The sequence below is a fragment of the Chiroxiphia lanceolata genome, chromosome W, assembly GCF_009829145.1.
Source record: "Chiroxiphia lanceolata isolate bChiLan1 chromosome W, bChiLan1.pri, whole genome shotgun sequence".
Lineage (NCBI taxonomy): Eukaryota > Metazoa > Chordata > Aves > Passeriformes > Pipridae > Chiroxiphia > Chiroxiphia lanceolata.
The window spans coordinates 5,402,311-5,424,619 of NC_045670.1; the positions used below are offsets into that span (position 1 = coordinate 5,402,311).

The window sequence follows — 22,309 nt, forward strand, 5'->3', positions numbered from 1 at the left end:
ACAGTTCAAGAAACCCTGAAACTAATATAACTTCTGTAAGACAGTCATGGAAGTATGATTTTTGATCTTTATACACTTAATCTACCTTGATCATTCATGCTTTTTATACTTTTCACCTCTCTAAATAGTCCAATACTTCCCACACTTATTTACTTGGAAATTATTTTACTCATTCCAGTCTATAATGAAAATAATTTTCTCAAATTCTTTATACATTTGATATAAGATGATCAAAACTAACTGTATCCTAAATGAGAATACCATAAATATTAAATAGCATCTATCTTCTATACTATTCCTTCATGCACCCTAATACTTGCTTTGTGTTTGCAAGTACAGAATTATTTCAGATGATCACTCTGTAGGTGCTTCGCTTTTTTGGGTCCCAATTTCTTCTGCCAGTTCATATATCAATTGACCTAATTTAGTTTAGTTCTTCAGAAGTATTCAATCACCTTTAATGTTGACCACAGAATAATTCTGCATTTCCTAAAAAAAAAAATAATAAAATGTGTTCCTTTTCCTATAGACTGGTAAAACAGCTACTTCCGACATTTATAGCATTCAAAGATACCAGGGATTCTTGATTCCTGTTTTTCTTCAATCATCACTTACATAGTCATTTATGAGTATCTGTCCTTTACCTCTGAAAGAAATTCTGGCCACAACAGTACTCTCAAGAAACCAAAAGAAATTACGCCATAATCACAGTTCAGCATGTATTTGTCACTGAAAAATGAATAATATTAGTTATATTATTTTGGTTACATGTGATGTAAGTCTGTCAAATCTGCTGAATTGTAAGAGTTAAGACAATACATATGCTGAATTGTTGACACTTTTACTCAAATGTGATCAGAAATTAATACCTAGCAAAGCATCTGCCAATTGCCTAAAAACCATTTTTTTGTGTGTGTATATAGATATTATAATAGAGTGGAAGTCATTGCAGTTGCTTTAACAAAGGTACTGCATAACTCCAAGAAAAAGAAAGTACATGCAGGACTTACTATTGTTGAATGGAAAGTTCTGAGATATATCATCATCATTTTGCAAAAAGGAGGCAACCTCTCCCCCTCTTCCCCCCACCCCCCTCCGTATCTATATAGCTTCACCTGACGTAGGCGTTTATTTGACATCCCTGGACTGTTTTTTCTTAAACTGCAAAACATCTGCAGAGCCTTCATCCAGTCCTAAGAGATAAAGGCACAAAATAGTGTAACAAAAAGTCAGATTCAGCTTAGTAGCGGTAGCAGTAGAACTGACATATCAAAAAGTATCTGAAGTTGTTTCTTAAGCTTAAAAAGAACCAACTTATATGAAACTCAAAGTATGAAAATTTGAGTAGTAAAGCAAAATTCATATAGTTCTCAGTAAAGCTAAATAGACATTTGCAAATCTGAAAGTTTCTCTTCTAGAAATATCAAGCATTACTAACGGATATACGGTGTGACCTTTATCAATTTTCCAGATTAGTCATACTTAAATAAAAAACAGTATATAAAATGAAGCAAGACTTGGATGCTTCTGAGAAAATAGACAAGTCAAACTTTTCTGATCATTCTCTCCCCTATTTTAATATGCAGTTGTATTTACTCCATATGCTTCAAACAAAAAACAAAGTAGCATTAACAGAAAAACACTGAAAAGTATAACCTTCACCCCCATTATCTCTCCTCACAAATACATAAAGCAGAGTAGATACTTAGGAAGGTGGAAGATATGTTATAGCCACATTTCTCATGTTTTCACATCCCACCCCCTCAAATTTTGTAAGTTCTCATGAAGCACAAAATTTAGGCTTTGACTAATTCATAAAGATGTAGCTCAAAGATCTGCTACCTACTGTCAAAGTACAATTTAATTTTTAAAATACAGGTACATTCTATATTGCAGCTATTCTCAGGTAAACCACTTTGGGAGTAAAGTTTAAGCTTTCAATACCTTCCACAAAAGGAGGAACTGTCAACTATGCATCAAATTTTTATTAGCTTGCTTTCTTATTCAAATAAGAAAAAGCAAATAAAGAACCATAGAACTTACTAAACACTCTAAATTAATCTAAATATTTCCTAGATACAGTCATCTTTATTCCCCCTCCTAACAGGAAAACCCATCCCCTTAAACCTCAAAGTTTACAGCAGCAAGTATGAACAATGCACCATAGTACACACAATGACACTAGCATATGAGGCTAACACTCTATATTACATTCACTTAATGGTTTGTACAAACCTCAGACAACGTGCAATCCATTGGAGAGCTGCTTTGATATTTACCACATTATATGAAAACCATCAAATTTTCCTTAGTATGCCAACAAAACTATTCTTCTGTGAAATGTTACAAAGTACAGACAGCTGTAACTTCTGAGAACAGAAGTATCAGTAAAACATCTGACTTACTGAACTAGAATCATTTTATAAAAGAAATCCCAGTATTCTGTATAAATGCAGTGAACATCTTAAGTGTTTAGCAAATCTTAATCAAAAGCAGATTAAACCAAATGTTCAGAAAACAGGACAGGATATTCTGCCTGTCCTGACAGGATATTCTGCCTACTTCACATTCTTAAATAGAATCAAATGCATTCTTTAATAAAATCAAATGCATAACTTAACTTTTGACACAAAATGTCTATTTCAGAGCTCTGGAATACCAAAACAACTTCATGAATAAGAACATAGTCACATCTTCCATATGCTCTCCTATTGGTGAGTGACTTGTAGAGAATTAAACTCCATTCCTACATTTCTTAATCAGTAAACATTAGCTAGAGAGCTAATAACTGATACCAATGTAAAACACAAAACCCCCTTATTTTTTGTGCAAGATCAGAGCCTAAGACCCTAAAGAATGACTGAGTTATGGACAGGAAAATGGCTCGACAGATTTTGATTGGTGGACATACCTGCATTAGCACTTTTGTTCTTATCAGGAATGTGCTCTTGAAGCAAAACTCCCACTTATCATGCTCTGGTTCATTACTTGGAAGAGTGCTGGAGAGTAAACAATTTTTGTTTGCATTGAACTACTCCAAAATATATTCTCCAGAAATATCTAATGGAAACCAATGGAAGTCCAGTCCATAGGACCAGACTAGAACTTCTCCAAAGTAGAATCACTAATGCATAGGTAATGTAGGTGCTGGATTGTCAGCACTAACTATATCCCTTACAGATCTGCTACTTTTGCGTGGTAATATATGCTAATGTAGATATAGCCACCATCTGTTGTACATTTGCTTTCTATTAGAGAAGTATAGTATCATTAAACACTACAAAACAAAAAATTGCTTTTAAAATTATATTTACCAACAAAAGCTCTCACCTGTATTTGTTCTGGAGTTTCTCCTGCAAAGTAAAAGATGTAATGCTCTTCACTGAAGTGCTGAACTACTATCTGAAAACAGTTTGGCCTTAAAAACAAACAAAACAAAAATGTTGGGGAAAAAACCAACAAGAATAGTCTCTACGTGCTTCAAAAATGCATTTTGGTTGGAATGAATTATATAATTTCAAGAAAACTGCACTGCAGTTCACCTAGCTTGCTTCAGAATATTTAAGAAACTTGGAACAGTTTGTATTGAATATGCATGTACCCTGACTTACAGTTGAGGCAAAATGCACCTGATAACATTAACAGGTCCTTTATGAGGACTATTCACCACAAACATTTTGAATGATGCACAGGTTCAGCATTAGATCCAAACCACTTAATCATGCATAATGTATTTACTGTTTTAGGAGTTCAGGAAACTATATTAACATAAGGAATTCTTTATCTGAATGTATTCCACAGCTCTCACGACCAATAAAACATATAGCGGATCATGATCGAATACACGTCATATAAACTTTTAAAGCTTTAAATGTGATTGTAACATCTTTGCCATTTTATGTATCTACACTCATTTGTCAAGAAACATCAAAAATATTTCGTACTGTTACATTACAAGCTGCACACAAGTGCACACTTGATTCACAGTCTTCCACACATTACCTTCAAGGGAATTTGGCTTTCCCAAACACAGAGTTACATGAAGGATCTTACTTCACTTGCAAATGATATTTCGGTCTTCCCCCCATCCATTGATTAAGTAATTACTGGCATGGCATTTTGTGGCCATGCCCACAGGAGGATTGAGGAGGGGATCAAGAAGTAGCTGGGTCAGGGGCTACTCAAATTGTTTTCAAAGACATGCAAAGCTACAGCCCTCACTGTACTTCTGAGAAAAGGGGAAAAATATTTTAAGTAGGTGGTAAAAACTACAAGAGGAATTTTGTCTCAACTACAGTTCTTCATCAACAGCTTTCCCAAGCAGGTGCAATCATGCATCTCCTTCTACCCACACTTTCAGTGTTACTTATTATCTGAATACATTTTAACCCATGGTAAAGTGTTTCTTAGAAGCTGCTCAACAGTCACCATTAACCAAAACATTCCTTGTTTACAGTCTCCACCAAAGCTTCATGCATAATTGCGAACTTTCATGAGGAACATTTCCGTATTTTTTTTAAATGGTACTCTCATATCTATGGCTCCTCATTGCAATAGTTGTGCAGATTTTTCAAAACGATTGAGAAATGTATAAAAATCAGATGGTACAAGAACACCACATCTTTGCAGCTTAAGAAATGCCACTAATTTTAAACATCTATCTTTGTATTATCTCTGTGAAAAGACTTAAAGTTGATTAAATACTTTTAATAAATATTAAGATGCATGGAATAACCAGAGCTTCTGTTTAATGTGGTTTTTCTATCTGTTAGGGAAAAATAACATTTGCAGGAGTAAATGCATCTTTTTATTTTATATCCCACAGGACTGCACATTTTTTTGCAATTAACAATGAAAAAAAAGTGTGATCTCTCATCTTAGTTACCAATGATATCAGGAAGTGGTTTGATTCTCAACGTCTTTGCCAATAATCCCATCACTTGCAGTTGACATATTTAGTACAGTAAGTGAAATTGAGAAAATGCTCTCTTGCAAAAATAATTTTTAAAATGTTTGCTTATATGACTAACTTTCTGCTCTAACGTTGGTCTAATCTGATTGTTATTGATTCCGAAACAGAAAAGCACTGATATGCTATCTAACTAATTTAGCTTTCTAATACCTATCAACAAAAGAATGCAGATCTTTTGGAACTGACAAAGTTCTTGATCTTATCAATTCTTGGTTCAATAGGATTAAAACACTCAATACGGCTGCTTTGCAATCTTTTTAATGTCTATAATACATGTGGAACAATTAATACACAATATTGAAAAATGACAGTGCAAAATACCAAATTATTATCACATCATATTACATGAGAAAACCTTCAGACTAAGTTCTAAAATTTCTTACTAGAAGCTGTTTATGAACAGCTACTAGCAATCAAGTTACCATGTCTTAAATTACCATTAATCAGTTAAATTTGTCTACATATGCTCTTGCAATCTACACCTACTATGGAATAAAATGCAATATGAAACAAGAGTCACAATACTTGCATTTCACAATCAGCAAGAGCTAAAAAAAATGCAAAACAACCTAAAAAACCCCACACATGAACAGTTACCAGGGCTCAGACGTCAAAAAGCAAGTTTATTGTGCCAGACCAACTTGCTCATTAGTGACATATTGTTTGTATTTTGTATATGCCTCAAACTAGTAGTTACTGTCCTGCTGCATGTACAAGAATTAAAAAACCAGTGCCCTACCTGCCAAATAAACTGTCATGTACTCCGTAGACCGAACACACACTAAGGTCTATTAATCCTTTAGGTTTTGTGGCTCGTTTTTCACTTTCAAAATAAATAAGCTGGGCATCATTTCCCTCCAATATAAAGTACAAGTTTTTCCATCTCTTTCCTTTACCTGTAAGGAAAGTAAGTAAGAAGTTACAATATTGTTTTAAAGAAAATGCATATTTTGTAAATGAAGAAAAAAGAGGGCAGTAAGGTGTTTGTCAAAATTCAAACAGAAGAACAATGCACAGTTAATCATGCTTAAGCAATATCAGCATACATACTCAATTTTTTTTCAGCATGTAGCTAAAACTAGACCCTCTTCACAGATTCAAGTACAATTTTAGATGGTTCACTAAACATTTTCATTAATCTCAGCAGGATTAAACAAGTGCATATGAACTCTGTCCATATCAGTGAGAAGACTACATCTATACAGTTTGCAAATAATGTGCAATGCTATAAGTGATCCAATTTATTATGGCTATTTTAATTAAGAAACAGATTTCTCTTGACATGAGAAAATTATTCCTAAACTCTTACCAACTTATCAGCATAACAAATTGCATCTCAATATCTTAAATCAAAATGACTAAAAACCAGAAATGGGAATATAATATATGCAAAGTTGGATCAGAACCACACATATATCAGAACATTTGACCAGTTTCAAGTTTTAGAAAAAAAAAAAAAGAAAAAAACTTTAAAAAAATGTTAATAACTAGAGATTTATATGACAAAGTTTGTTGGAAGACACATTAGATGTACCAGTAAAATGTGGATTTAGCCACTGACTAAACCAAAAATACATCACTTGCTGTTTAATGTCCACTGAATACAACTGATAAGGAACTTTCTGCAACTAATTAAAATATAAACCACAGTACATTTTGGAAAAACACTCAGCCTTAATTTTCAACTTGATCATCATAGATCCACCACAGCCCTTCATAAACAAGCACTAGTACTCACTGTTTTGGAAAAGTAACTTTAAAATCCATTTATTATACTCAACTAGATGGAAGAGTGATTTTATTAAATTTGTGTTCTGTATGCAGGTATGTGCATCTCTCCACATCTACTCAGTACTCTTGCTTGCCCATTTAAACTATCTCATTATCCTTTTTAGGTAAAGATTTTCACTTCAAGTTCATTCTCAGCTGACTCCTCACCCTACCACAACTTCTCTCAGAATTAGCACTCTCAAGAGATGTTTTTCTTGCTTTATTCAGAGGATCTAGTTTTTATTTCCTTTCAATGCATCTTTAAATTTGGCTATATTTAAATGCTTACCTTTTTCTCACTTTTGCTTACTATCCAGATCACTATCTGGTACTTATTGTTTTAGCTACTGTCTTTGTCATATGCAGAAACATTACTGATGGGGTTTTTTATTATTTTTTTTTTAATTGACTTTAGTGGAAACAGGAAAAACTAAAATCATGACACTTGGAAAGGAATTAACTTCCTCAGAACTTCAAAATCTTGCTCAATGAAAATTCCTCAGAGATATACTGAGATGAGTTAGGCAGTTTTTAATCAAATAATTCTATGCTATGTTGACTGTGCCAGTGTTAGAGCCTTAAAAAAGTCTCAATATACCTTGTACACCAGAATACACATTTTAAATTAAACTTATTACATGACTTGAAATAACAAAATTAAACCAGCTCTGGTCTCCAACGAATGTACTGATTTACATTAATCTAGTTCTCTTTAACCCATGTGATCAGCCTAAATTTAAACAAGTTGTGTATTAAATATGAATACATTTTATGAACATGTACTTCATTTAATGAGTCTGAATGCAACCTTTGATAAAAAGCACTTAGTTTTTGTGCTGTTTTTTTATTTTTCTGGCAAGAATCACCAACCAACATCTTTATATTGCATGTCATTTTATGTATTATATCTTTCTATTTATGAACTTCTTAAGGAAAAAGAACCTTTCATACCCTTTACAGGCTTTCTACCACCTTTTGCTTGCTTCAATTTTGCCTCCACTATTACCACTACTACACAAAATATGCATCCATATCTGCATTCTTTAGAAAAAAACATTTCATAAAATCAAACAGAACTCACTTTTTTTCAGAAGATATCCTTTTTTGACAATATTTTTATAAAAAGCATCTTTTGTTTTGTGACGAATTGTATTGTAGATTTCTTTTCCATCCACTGTATCATTAAGCACTTCTTCTTGATGCTGGTCAACAAGGAAGAAATCAACATTTTTTTTTAATCTCAGAAATCACTGTGAAACAATTGCATACTATGAAGTTGCAACCGAAATTTTATCGAATGCTACCAATTCTTTATTCTCTCATGTGTCTTAACAAACCAATATAATTTAATGCAATACCTTTACCAGAAATGTAATATAACTATTTCTTGTGGAATTATTAGGTCACAATTATAATATGAGAATAAAAATAAGGTTTAAATACAGACCAACTTTCAAAGAGTAACATCTGTATTTATTTTTTAAATACTAAATAGAAAGCAGCATCTTTCAGCAATTTATGAAAAATTTACACAAATCTTCAAAGGTTATTTAGCTTCTGTCTTCTACCAAGGATTTTGGGACTGAGCAATAAACGATAAACTCTGAATCAACAAGAATGGTATAGATCACAATAAAAACTGAATTATTAACACACAATATTGCGCAGTTCCTCACTAATCTTATTAGCACTCATGTCCTAAATGAGTGTCATTCTAACAAAAAGCAATAGGAGAAAATAGAAACAGGACATAGAAAAAGGATAAATTCACATAGAAAACTAAGATCTGGAAATATAAATACCCAGCTATAATGGCCAAAAGCCAAGCCAAGTTTGACCTTACCGAGTCAGCTGATCAGCAAAATTTCTTTAGCAATAAGAAAACATGAAAAGCAAGACTATCAAGCAGTGAGAACAGTATCAAGTTGAAGTGATATATGCGCTAGCTCCATACTAAATACTTTGCTTTTCTCTCTTCTCTTCCCTCCCACATATCCATAAGAATCATGGTTTTGAACATGACAAAGGCAAGATGAAAAACATTTCAGTAAAAGGAATTACAGGACTGACAACAGAAGCAATACCCAAGTTTTTACTAACTCAATATAATCTCCATAACATAGCTATGAAAGAAACAACATACAAAACAACAGATTTAGTGAAAAATGTTTTAAAGTAAATTTCAAAATTAGAAACAGGAAATCTATTAGATTGAACCAAACAGTATGCAAGACTTCTGAATTATTTTTTTTCTTCAAAAACAGAGCATGACAGTATGCGGTAATTACACCACCAATAACTTTTTTTTTTAAACAAAGGAAAGTCACAAATATATCTGAATAACTTAAAATAGTTTGATGCAGTCTCACATGGAAAATTAATCAACACAGAGAGAGTTATTGATACAAGAACCATAAGTGGATATACAAAGTGCCAAAAGAAAGATGATCGCCATAATCCAAAAAGAACGATAGAGAACAAGGAAAGTTATTAGGTGAAGCTTTTCAAGGATCAGTCTCTGAATTCAATTTCCTCACATTTGTCTCAACCACATTAAAGAGCATGAATTAATAGTAGAAGACAACTGGGAAGCATTGATGACAAACCAATCAGCAATAAGGCATAAGTCTAATAATATAAGATAAAATTTGCACTTGTTGATACTTACCAATAGAAAACAATATAATACAATGTGGCTACGGTAATGACACATATAATATTCTAGGATATGACACATAACATTCTGCAATCTGGTAAACACTCTCACAGAAAAAAGAAATTAATGACATGGTATGCTGTGCTGTTCTGGTCCATTACATTCAAGAGACACAAACTCACACTGGAATCGGTGGTAGTAGGGCAACTACAAAAACATTATGAAGAGACAAAACCCAGATTTGGTTTGCTCAGCTTAGTGAGCTGAGTAAATAAGAATACATATTGAATTAATATAATAGATCTAACAAAGGGGTAACTATTTAGGTTAGAAATTAAAACCAAATTTCTAACCATCAAAACAGGAAAGGCGGAGAATAGATAAGGACAAAGTATAAAAATATACTTTTGAACTAGTTAAACTTTTTGAAAAACTAGACAATATGGTTTGTTTATTATCAGTGGTCTCTTAGGATGAATTTATGCTACAGGGTGGCAATGTTCCTGAACACACCCTGTAAATCCCAGCCCCTTGATCATCTCTGAAGCTTTTCTGTGTATATGGATTTTCTCTGGGGAAAGAAAGACACCAGACACAGAAGAATGGAGAGCAGCCTAGTTCAGGGACCAGAGTTAGGGGCACAATATGAAGCATTTACACCCCATAGCACAGACAAAGCTTATCATAACTTCTGTTTACTACAAGACAACCTTAAATAAACAAATGCATATGAGGATGAAAAGAAATAGACAAACTCAAAACAAAAATTCAGGAGGGGATGATGCTGTTTAACTACCATGGATACCTCTGCTGTAATTCAGTTCCTATGTTATAAATATTTGAGGATTAAGTCAATATCTTCAATAACAAGTGCTCAGAGATGAAGTTTTACCTGCATTGGAACAGGATCTTTAAGGTAATATCCTTCAACAATCTGTTCTTTTCTATAATGTTCAATGATCTCAGCAATACTGTTTAAATAAGAAAAATAAGATTTAAAAAGTTAAATCAGTTAGATTTTCCTCTGTATGAGACATGCAATGACACTACATTTCCTCACAAATTTATAATAAAAATCAAGTGTTAAACATCATAATCTCATTTGCAGCAATGAAAATCTACTAATACATTGAAGTCAAGAAAATTCACAGAACTGTTCATATAATGTATTTATTCTAAACTTCAACGAACATTTTCAATCAGTTGATGAAAATGCACATATTGAGTCTGTCTGGGATGGAGTTAATTTTCCCCACAGCAGCCCTCACAGCTAGAAACTTGTTGATAAACAACCAGTTTTGGCTACTGCTGAGCAGTGCTTACATAGCATCAAGGCTGTCTCTCCAACCTCACTCCTCAAAGACCAGTAGGCTGAGGGTGGGCAAAAGGTTGGGAGGGGACATAGCCAGAACAGCTGACACAAACTGACCAAAGGGATATCCCATAACATATGGTGTTGTGCTCTGCAATAAAGGCTAAGAAAAAGGAGGGGGGGGGGGCATTCATTATTGAGGCATTTGTCTTACAAAGCAACTACTATGCATACTGAAGCCCTACTTCCCAGCAAGTGGATGGACATCACTTGCTGATGGGAAGAAGAGAAAAAAAATCTTATTTTCCTTTGCTTCTGTGTGCGGTCTTTGCTTTGCTTTGTTAAACTGCTTTTATCTTGACCCATGAGTTTTTCATGTTATTTTTCTCCTTGTCCCACTGAGGGGAGGGGGGGATTGGAGGGTGTCTTGGTGGGCACCTGGCAGCTAGCCAAGGTCAACCCACCACAATGCCAAATGAGTATGCTACCTTTTCCACATTCAAGTAACACATGCATTTCCCAGTTCTCCAACCAGGTTGAAAATTGCTATTTTATTGGTAATAATTTTCAAAGTCCTAGAGTAACTAGGGAAGGGGAATGGAAGATACTTCAAACTGTGCAAAGCAATTTCTTTCTAGGAAGGCAAGAATGGGAAGTAAAAAAAGTTTTGTAACATGGATTATGCAGATTATACTTCAAAATACTGAGTTATCATGTTAAATTAAACACCCAGTCAGTAACATTCATCTATGGGTGATTACATTCTAATTACCAGAGTCAGGTTTAAATTCTATTTTGAAGGATCAGGAGAGAAGTAGTGACAAACACAATCTAAAATTCAACATATCTTTGAGTTGCTCTTATTTTTGCAGTTATTGAGAGTTACATTGTAATAAAGAGAAGTTAACATCAACACAGATGAAACATTCATATATGAAATATCAACCTGAAGATAAAGAACTAAGTAATTCAGTAGAGAACAAAAACATACATTATGTGTTTTCTCACTTCATATAGACTGTTAGCTGTGTGTGTGCAAATGTAATCAATAAGGCACATGTGATAGATCTTTGGCCTATTACACTTGGATAAAATTTTGTCCAAAGGAAAAATATAGGATACTATAAAAATTATCATAAAAACAATCATAAAATACATGTAACTAAAACAATAAAGACATCGGTTTGCTTATTCTCTATTTCATTCTTCTAAAGCTATGAACTAGTGCATACTCATTAATCTTCCTGTAAACATTTTTATTTTTTCAAGTTTGTAATGTGACTTGAGTTTCTCAGTATTGCTAAAAACCAAATAAATTTAAATTTTTATTGATATGCAACATGCATATGCCATTTTCTCCATAAAAATTTAAGCTTTACTACACTGCATAAAAGAATTGTATTTTGCATGTTGAACAGCTATTGCCAACATCTTTTTATAATGGCAATCAGTAATAAAGCAACTTTATACAAGTTTTTTCCTCCTTCATCAAATCAAGAATACCTTGACTGTCAGCATCTCCTCTCCTTCCTTGGTTAAAAAAATAGGAGTCATCCCTCAACATAAGAAGTTGTAAAATGAGCTGAAGAACAAACTAAGTTGTGCTTGAAAACTCATTTTGGAGTTAGAGTAACATATACACTAGGACTTTATACCTGGATGGAGCGATTAAGGCTTTCTTTTTTTCACTTTAGCCCTCTTCTCCCCCACACAAACTCAATTCAGATGGTCATTGTCTATTGTCTTACCACTAAAGCAGTCCAAATGACTGAACAAACCAAACATTACAAACAGAAAGATACTACATATCATCAAATACACTTGAGAATGAATTTGCAAGTGATCCAAGTTATCTAACATGTAAAATGCAAACATGAGATCAAACACCACAAAAAGAATCTAAGCAACAGGAAAAAAGGGTTTATAAATCTTTTCAGCATCTGACAACAACAAAATCCTACTTACACAAAATATATCAAGGAAGGTATAAATAAGTATGAATTTAAAAAAATGAATGGTTAAACTTGGTTTGATATAAAGAAATAAATATGAGTCTCAATACTATACTGCAGTTACTTTAGTAATTGTAATATGTTTAATGTAGGATTTATTAGGCTGCCCAGATCCTAGCTACCTGGATAATTTTAAAAATATATCATCATAATGAGTAGTACCAGTCTTTTAATACTTAATGAGTGAATTAATGGTTATTCCAACTGCTGACATTTCAAATAGTGAAGAATCCAGAAGACAGAACACTACCCTATACGCCATTAAATTATAAAGAAAAAAAATTAACATGTTAAGCCCATATTGTTCAGCCTATCAAAACATGGATTAATCTATCAGTTAAAATAAAAAAGGCTTCCAACAATTCCAGTCATTATCTACTCTGAAATTATCTCTCAAATTAAAGATAATTTGAAAGTTTGTTCAATGTATAACTGTTGGGTCAATGTTTCTTATGTTCTACTTTGCCATGGAATGACCAGATACACCACCCTGTGCTGCTGCCCCCCTTCTAAATTTTTCAAGGTTTTTTGAAAACTCTCTTAGGAAGGTTAGATTTCAGAAAGAAAACAGAAAGAGAGGACAAAGTGGAATGAGATATGTGGTAGGATAGGTATGCCTATCCTACTCCACTTCCTAAAATCAGAAATGAAACATTAAGTGGTATCTTACATTCAAGTATTGTTTTATATCCCAGGTAGTTAGCATATCCAGACATGGGACTGGAAGTTCCATAACCTGTATAAGTAATACTACATTTCTGCCTATATTCCAAAAGCAAGCACAGGTAGCATTTTCCTCAACCCTCCCAGTAAGGGGGAGAAGCTTTAGAAGAAACAGATGAACTCAAGAAATCAATACCTGGCTCCAGGACTGGTGCCTCTACCAAAATGTTGTTTTTTATAACCATGGAAAAGTCTTTGAGACACAAGGTATGCTGGGGCCTGACAGGATCTACCTGTCCTGACAGGGGAAATGCTTCCTTGCTTATAAGCTGGCAGGACTGATTGAGAGGGCTTTAAACTAGAATCAGTGTGGGAAGGGGATCCCAACAGGAGAGTTGAAGGTAAGCCAAGGGTTGGTATGGCATTGCCTGAGGGTGGCAACGCTAAATGGAAACATTTATACTGCTCCAGGGAGCACCGAGGGCTTAGGAACACATCTGAAATGCTTGTACATATGCAGTACAAGAAACAAACAGGATGAACTGGAAGTGTTGGTCAGTTCCCAGAGCTATGATGCCATTGGCAAGACTTGGGGGAACAAGTCTCACAGTTGGAATGCTGGGATGGAGGGCAGTTCAGAAGGGATATGCAGGGCAGGCGAGGTGGAGGATCTGCACTGTATGTAAGGGAGACATGTGACTGTACAGCCCTTACAGTTAGGGATGATGGGGTTGAGAGCCTCTGGGTGAGGATTTGGGGGATGGAAAACAAAGCAGCTGTCATAGTAGGTGTCTACTACCAATCGCCCAGCCAGGATGATAGCACTGATGAGTTACTCTACAGGCAATTAGAAGAAATCTCTGGATCAGTAGCCTTTCTCCTTATGAGAGTTTTCTACTTCCCTAACATCAACTGGGAATACCATATTGTTGTGACAATTAACTCTAGGAAATTCCTGAAGTCTGTGGAAGATAAGTTCTTGTCAGTGAGTTGACTAGGAAAGATGCCCTCCTAGACTTATTGTTTGTGAATAGAGAAGGACTCATGGGAGATGTGATGGTCAGTGGCTGTCATGGTCACAGTGATCATGAAATGGTTGAGTTTAGAATTTGCAGTGTAATGAGAAAAACTGTCAGCAGAGTTGTTACCCTGGATTTCAAGAGAGCAAACTTTAAGCTATTCAGGGATCTAGTCAGCAGTGTCCCCTGGGAATCTGCTTTTGAGGGCTTAGGGGTCCATGAGTGCTGGTCAGTTTTTAAGAAGCACCTTTTAAAAGCACAGGAGCGGGAAATCCCATTGTACTGCAAGTCAAGCAAGCGTGGCAGAAGATCAGCTTGGCTGAACAGGGAACTCCCTTTGGAACTCAAAAGGAAAAAGAAAGTGTATGATCTCTGGAATCAAGGTCAGGCTTCACAGGAAGATTACAGAGCCCTTGTTTGCATATGAAGGGAGAAGACATAGAAGGCCAAAGATCAACTAGAGTTGAAACCATGGCTAGAGAGCAGCCCTGCAGAAAGGGTCTAGGGGTTCTGGTTGACAGCAGGCTCAATTGGAATCTACAGTGTGCCCTGGAAGCCAAGAGGGCAAACCACATCCTGGGGTGTGTCAAACAAAGCATAACCAGAGTTAATAGAGTTTCTCTCTCTCTCTCTCTTCTTTGCTCCCTTCTATTTATACAGAGCAATAAGATTCCCCCGCACCACCTTCTCTTCTCAAAGCTGAACAGTCTCATCTCTCTCCACTTGTCCTCATATGACAGATACATGTCTTTTAAATACCTACAGGGATGGTGACACCACCACTTCCCTGGGCAGCCTGTCCCAATGATTAACGACCCTTTCAGTGAAGAAATTTTTCCTAATATCCAATCTAAACCTTTCCTGGCACAACTTGAGGCCTTTTCCTCTCATATTGTCACTAGTTCCCTGGGAGAAGAGGCCAACCCCCACCTGGCTACAACCTCATTTCAGGTAGTTGTAGAGAGCAATAAGGTCTCCCCTGAGCCTCCTTTTCTCCAGGCTAAACGACTTCCATTCCCTCAGCCGCTCCTCATAAGACTTGTGCTCTAGACCTTTCACCAGCTTTGTTGCCCTTTTTTGGACACGCTCCAGCACCTCAATGTCTTTCTTGTATTGAGGGGTCCAAAACTGAACACAGTATCCAAGGTGTGGCCTCATCAGTGATGAGGACCCCAGTAGTCACCTATCTTATCCATGGAATAAACATAAAGATCACAAAAGTTACATGCTTTACTGAAGTCCATGGAAAAATACTATTTCATCATCTAATCAAAATAATTCACTCAATATGTATTTAACATTTCCTATATATTAGAACCTTCATATAGACAACTAAAAGACTACATACATATGGTCTGTTTTGTAGTGATGATATAAGAAATAATGAAAGCAAATCTCCATATGAGAGTATAAATACAGTCTGTTAGCTATACTCATTAATAGAAGTTTTGAGCAATTAATATGCAGAATAGTGGGTGAACATGCAAAGGGAAAAGGTTAGTGGAAAAAGTAGTCTTCCTATGCATCACAGAACACTAGATTCCCAAGATGTACCCAGGAATTTTTTGCCATGATCACCCAAAAGAGTCGTAGTTTGCTTTTGGAATATAGTCGGAGACATAGCATTACTTATATTTCTTGCAGGCCTTCCAGTCCCATGTCTGGATATTTAAATTACCTGGGAAATAAAACAATAGTCAACTTTTGAGTTGGTTTCCTAACTATTCTTCAGGTTCTTACTTTTGTATGGAAAACTTTGTTCTATAATTTATGTGGCTATAATTGTAATCAATACTCTGCAAAGAACAGATTGGTTTTATCCATTTTTTTAATCCTACTTACAATCACTAAAGCCTCAAGAGAAGAATATTCAAGAGAAACAACACTACTACCAAGGATGATTTTTTTAAAGTTTTAGTCTAATACTAGTATCAGATTTAAAGCAGATACCTTTAGAGCATTTAAAGAAATAGCTTATAAAAAAGATCAATGAAAACTGTTTAATGCATGCATTTAAACATGCAGCACTTCTTCAATCTCTAGTTTTTCATCTTGAAGACAAACTCTACATTTTTAGATAAATTATAAAGAATAAACACAGATATTCTCTCTGTTCCAAGAAATGCTCATAAGTAATTTCATTATCTTGCATAAACTTCCTACTTCCTATATTTCTGTTCTGGATTTAATGCTGTTTGATGCTTTTCAGCCACTTCTGACTGTTCCATACAACAATCCACCTTAGTCTTCATATATTTAAAGACTTCCTTCTTTCAGAGTCCATAACAAATAAACCAGTACAAGAATTAAAAAAGCCCATAGAAAGCTATTCCTTTTTTTTCTGCTTCTTATTTATTGCCCTCTGCAGTAGATCTTATGGTAAGTAATTTGGGGCAGTTACCACCTTCATTATGCATCAAGGCTAGCCTTCACGAACGAAGATTTGGGAAGGGCTCTACCCACATTTGTTACAATATGAGATAGACAAGTCCAGTTGCAAAAGGCACAACAGGACTCCTTAGGAGGAATATTCTGCAAGACATGATTCTTTCTGCTTTGTCTTTTCTCCTCAAGAGAGATCCTGCGTGCTTTCTCAAAAGAAGCAGCAGCGTTATAGATAGTGTGTCTCCAGACCTCACAATTGGAGGCCAGAGTAGACCAGTTATGTTGATCAATATGGCCAAGGTTGAGATGTTGTTTCAGGGAGTCCTTGTATCTTCTCTTCGGGGCTCCTCTCTTGCGGCAGCCGGTGGCAAGTTCACCATAAAGCATGATCTTACTGCATTACATACTGTTTAAACTTCCAAGTATATCGACTTGCAGTAAATATGAACTTGGACAGAATTTGAGCCTAAGAGTATATTAGCAATTCCCCAAAACATTCAACTAAAACTAGAAGTCCTTCAAAGCCAAGTAGTTCTCTTTCACTGAGGAAGATCTTTGCAACCTAGGTACCAAAATATTCAAAAAGCCCTCTAAAAGCACATTATCATAATTTAGTGATGCCTAATCTTTTCATCTTGTTTTCCATCCAGTGTCAAGGAAAGAATCTTCTCTAGTGGGAAATTAATTTCCTAAAGTAATAACTTATTGCAGTAAGTTTCTGGAGCTATACTATCTAATGTTGCAAAGCCATTTGAGACTAATAAGACTTCCACTAATTTGCTAATTAGTTTATCACCTAGGGTGTCTGAAGTCTATCATCCTCCTAATATGCCATGTAACTAGAGAATGGGCAAAAGAGGATTTACCTTCAAAGGCTGACACTGCAGCTAGCTTGATTTTCAATGAGGATGTCTGGAGGTCAGACTAATTAATGTAGAAGGTACTCAAGCAGCCTATGTGTGGGATATACATACGTTAATAAAGTTCCAATTGCTTAGTCTCAAACTATCGTCCATTTGAAATCATATGAAGAAGTCCACTGAACTTCTTAGTTAGGAGACCTCAACATTTTCTCAGACACACCAGCTGTTGGATCTCTACCCACTCAGAAGCCAAGTCGGAATTGAGAAAAATTCTCTATTAAGATGAAGAATGCCCTGGTTCTGGGTGAACAAGACCAGAAAATTTCTGATCATGTGACAGGCAATGGTCTCAATTAAAAGAGAAAGTTGAGTTTTCACTACTGAGAAATTTTGATAACCTAATTCATAGAGTTGTCACAGACTCAAGGATGGAGCTGTATTAATAACTTTTCCCATGGAAGGGGAAACTTATTTCTTGTAATTTCTTTTTTTTTACATATTACCATATTTTTATACCCATGGAAAAACAAACCCATCCCAACTTTCACCACTCTAAATTCAGTGATCTGCACTTCTGACCAAAATATCATTCAGATATTTTAAGGTGATTAATTTTATGACTTTTTTCAACAATTAAGGTTATTTTTCCCTTTGTTGTCAATACCCATTTCTATTATTTATACTTTAAAATCCCTACTGACTATCTCCAATAAAACTAACATTTTAATTTTCCCCTTTCATATACACAAAACTCCCTATTATAAATAAATAGTAGTTTCCAAGACAACACAGCATTATCCTAATTACGACATAATCCAATTTATAGGGTGAAGAAAATAATTTACAGAAGGAGAAAAATAATTCAAAAGAAACAAGTTACACCTAAACTTTTGAAGGCTTTTAGAATGTATTTAGTTAAAACTAACTACTAAGCAAGTTACTTAAAACTCATAGTATATCCTTAAGAAATACTGAAACCTTATGATCATATGAGTAAGTTATCAACAATAAAAGTTCTTTACAGAAGTATAAAATACACAACTTTTAAAACTTACCTATTATAATATCTGCCTCCCATCATAAACCGATTGCTTGATGTTGGACATATTTTAAAACGTTGAATATTTTCACTGGTTCGAAAATAAAGTGAGTAATCACCAGGTGTATTATCTGAAGGCCTCACAAGAAAACTGCACATCTGACCAACTGAAAAGATATCATAATACAGTGTTATTCACTGTTACTTATCTTAGTGTCATTTATGAACTTTTATAAAAGCTCTTTCTGTACAAATTAGCAAGAATTGCACACTTAAAGGGGAAAGTCTGATATAATTTCCAACAGTGATCCCCATTCTTCACCCAAATGGGATGAAGTAGTACTAAGTTGCCAAAGTTAATGCCGAATCATTTGGCTGTAGCTGACAACCTATCCCAAACTTTTGTCACCTCTTTACAAGAGCATACGGTGTGCATGTGAGAGTTTTGAAAATTTTTTCAAAAAAACTAAAGATTTTTGTTTTCATATTTAAAGTATTTAACAGTATGACTCAGAAATCTTGATGTTTTCATTTTTAAAATTATTTCCTCTATGAGGAGACTGCAGTTTAATACGTTCTCCCATAAGTACATAACAGCACCAAGCCTGCCAGAGTTCAAGAAGTGTTTGGACAATGCTCTCAGGCACATGGTGTGACTCTTGGGGATGGTCCTGTGCAGGGCTAAGAGTTGGACTCGATGGTCCTTGTGGATCCCTTCCAACTCAGCATATTCTGTGATTCTGTGAACAGCATTTTCTCGTCAGCATTTTAATAAAGCCCAAAATATATTTATGTATATTACAAAAATTAAAAATAAATTAGCTATTTCAATTAGAATTCTTAAGCTAACTGTACTTGAGAATATAAAAAAAATACTCAATGTTTAGCCATGAGGGTTTTTTCCAACGTAGTAGCAACCACAGATCTGATGCTCATAATGAAGAAACCCAGGTTTTCCTACAGTCTCAAAGGATTACTTTGTCTCATTCCCCTACCACTGTATTTCCATCTGAAATAAAAGTACCTGTCATCAGTAAATTGTAAGCTTCTTGTTTGGAGATCTTCCCATGGAACCATCTTAAAGATCAAAAGAAAAATTAGAAAGCAAGACTATCAGCTCTCTTTTTTAGTTCTTGTGACATCTAAGGCTCTGACATCTATGAAGTAATTTCTGGTGCATATGAATTAATATTTGTTTTAAAAAATCTAGTAAATATAGATTATATAAGCAACCATTATGTTATTCAGTGATTCTGTTTTTCTACCAACAGAATGAAAAATAAATATCTACATCTATTTTACAGGTGTCCAACGCAAAGTAGATGTTCAAATCCAAGTGTGTTTAGAGATTAAAGGCATATTTAAATCAGTCTCAGATAGTAATTTATTTGAATCATGAAATGCAAAGCCCAAGGACGTTAATGAAAGTTAAATACTATACAGAATAACTAAAATTGAATTTCGCTAGAAGCTGAGGAAATAAACCCCAGCTTTATTAACCATTGAATATGAATCGCTTCAGTTTCACACCTTGCATCTTCCGTAATCCTGCATCAGAGCATCATCCTAAAAAAATACAGTAATCTGTCCAGTCTCAACCTGATAGCTATGATTATAGGAAACAACTTGATGTTGCATGGCTATTCAGTTTGCATGACACACCATGTGCTACATATTAAGAGTTCATCCTGTCTTTTAAACTAGAAATAGGACCTTTCATTGCAGAATGTATGTGCGCATGCATGCATGTTTTAAGTGTGTCCTTAATAACAAAGGGGTCCAGAAAGGCTGGACATACTTTAAGATGGAAATCTTAAAAAGGTGCAGGAACAGGTCGTCTCTGTGTGCCAAAAGATGAGCCAGCAGAGAAGAAGATCAGCCTGTCTGGACAGGGAGCTTTCTCTGAAACTCAGGGAAAAAAGGAGAGTTTATGACCTTTGGAAGAAGGGGCAGGCAATACAGGAAGAGTACGAGGATGTCATTAGGTCATGTAGAGAGAAAATTAGAAAGGTGAAAGCTCAGCTAGAACTCAATCTGGCCACTTCTGTGAAAGACAATAAAAAATGTTTTTATAAATACATCAACAACAAAAGGAGGGCCAATGAAAATCTCCTTCCTTTATTGGATGGGGAGGGGAACATTGTCACCAAGGATGAGAAAAAGGTTGAGGTACTTAATGCCTTCTTTGCCTCAGTCTTTAACAGAAAGATCAGTTATCCTCAGGGCAACTGGCCCCCCAAGCTGGTAGACAGGGACAGGGAGCAGAATAGACCCCCTGCAATCCAGGAGGAAGCAGTTAGTGACCTGCTGAGCCATTTAGACACTCATAAATCTATGGGGCTGGATGGGATTCATCTGAGGGTATTGAGGGAGCTGGTGGAAGAGCTTGCTAAGCTGCTCTCCGTCATTTATCAGCAGTCCTGGATAAACAGGGAGGTCCCAGATGACTGGAGGTTGGCCAATGTGACACCCATCTACAAGAGGATCCAGGGAACTACAGGCCTGTCAGCCTGATCTCAGTGCCTGGCAACGTTATGGAACAGATCATCTTGAGTACCATCACAGCATAGCGTGGCCAGCAGGACCAGGGAAGTGTCCCTCTATATTCAGCACTGGTGAGTGTGTCCTACACCTAGAGTACTGTGTCTAGTTCTGGGTTCCTCACTGCAAGAAGGACACTGAGGTGCTGGAGCATGTCCAGAGAAGGGCAACTAAGCTGGTGAAGGGTCTAAGAGAGTAAGTCGTATGAGGACCGGTTGAGGGAACAGGGGTTGTTTAGCCTGGAGAAGAAGAGGCTGAGAGGAGACCTTATTGCTCTACAACTACCTGAAAGGAGGTTGTAGCCAGGTGGGGGTTGGCGTCTTCTCCCAGGCAACTAGTGACAGGATGAGAGGACATAGCCTCAAAGCTGTGCCAGGGGAGGTTCAGGTTGGATCAGGAGGAATTTCTTCACTGAAAGGGTCGTTAACCATTGGAACGGGCTGCCCAGGGAGGTGGTAGAGTCACCATCCCTGGAGGTGTTCAAGAAAGACTGGATGTGGCACTTAGTGCTGTGGTCTAGTTGACAAGATGGTGATCAGTCAAAGGTTGGACTTGACCTCAGAGGTCTTTTCCAACCTAAATGATTCCATGAAATAGCCCAAAATGGGACAAAACTAAGGCCTTGACAGAAAATTGTGCCAAGAGAGGTTTAGATTAGATATTAGGAAAAATTTCTTCATGTAAAGGGTGGTCAGGCATTGGAACAGGTTGCCCAGGGAAGTGGTGGAGTCACCATCCCTGGAAGTGTTCAAAAAATGTGTGGATATGTCACTTGAGGACATGGTTTAGTGGTGAACATGGTGGTGGTGCTGGGTTGATGGTTGGACTTGATGATCTTATGAGGTCTTTTCCAACCTTAATGATTCTGTGTAAAAGAAAGTCTCTTACACATCAAAAAAGAGCTCTAGTTCTAACTTGCTTTCTATATTACCTTTACAGGAGAACCTCTGGCTATTGGAATATTTGCAGAAATCCCTGCCTCCCTGGAATATTCTGAGAAGCATAAGTAACTGGATTGAGTGTCAAAGATTTAAGATTCTGCTACAAACTACTTTGTCAAAAAAAAAAAAATTCCTG

General features: G+C 35.7%; 1 protein-coding gene across 1 annotated transcript in view; it reads right to left on the reverse strand.

Annotated features, from left to right (window-relative positions):
- Nucleotides 1–22,309, reverse strand: part of LOC116779990 (ras GTPase-activating protein 1-like) — a 95,215-nt gene that overhangs the window by 38,007 nt on the left and 34,899 nt on the right. Inside the window, exons 7-13 of the mRNA XM_032674495.1 lie at nt 19,716–19,768; nt 18,708–18,858; nt 10,291–10,369; nt 7,824–7,944; nt 5,712–5,868; nt 3,331–3,418; nt 1,116–1,193 (exon numbers count right to left, since the gene is read on the reverse strand). Coding sequence (XP_032530386.1) covers nt 1,116–1,193; nt 3,331–3,418; nt 5,712–5,868; nt 7,824–7,944; nt 10,291–10,369; nt 18,708–18,858; nt 19,716–19,768 — 727 coding nt within the window. The remainder of the gene's footprint in view (nt 1–1,115; nt 1,194–3,330; nt 3,419–5,711; nt 5,869–7,823; nt 7,945–10,290; nt 10,370–18,707; nt 18,859–19,715; nt 19,769–22,309) is intronic.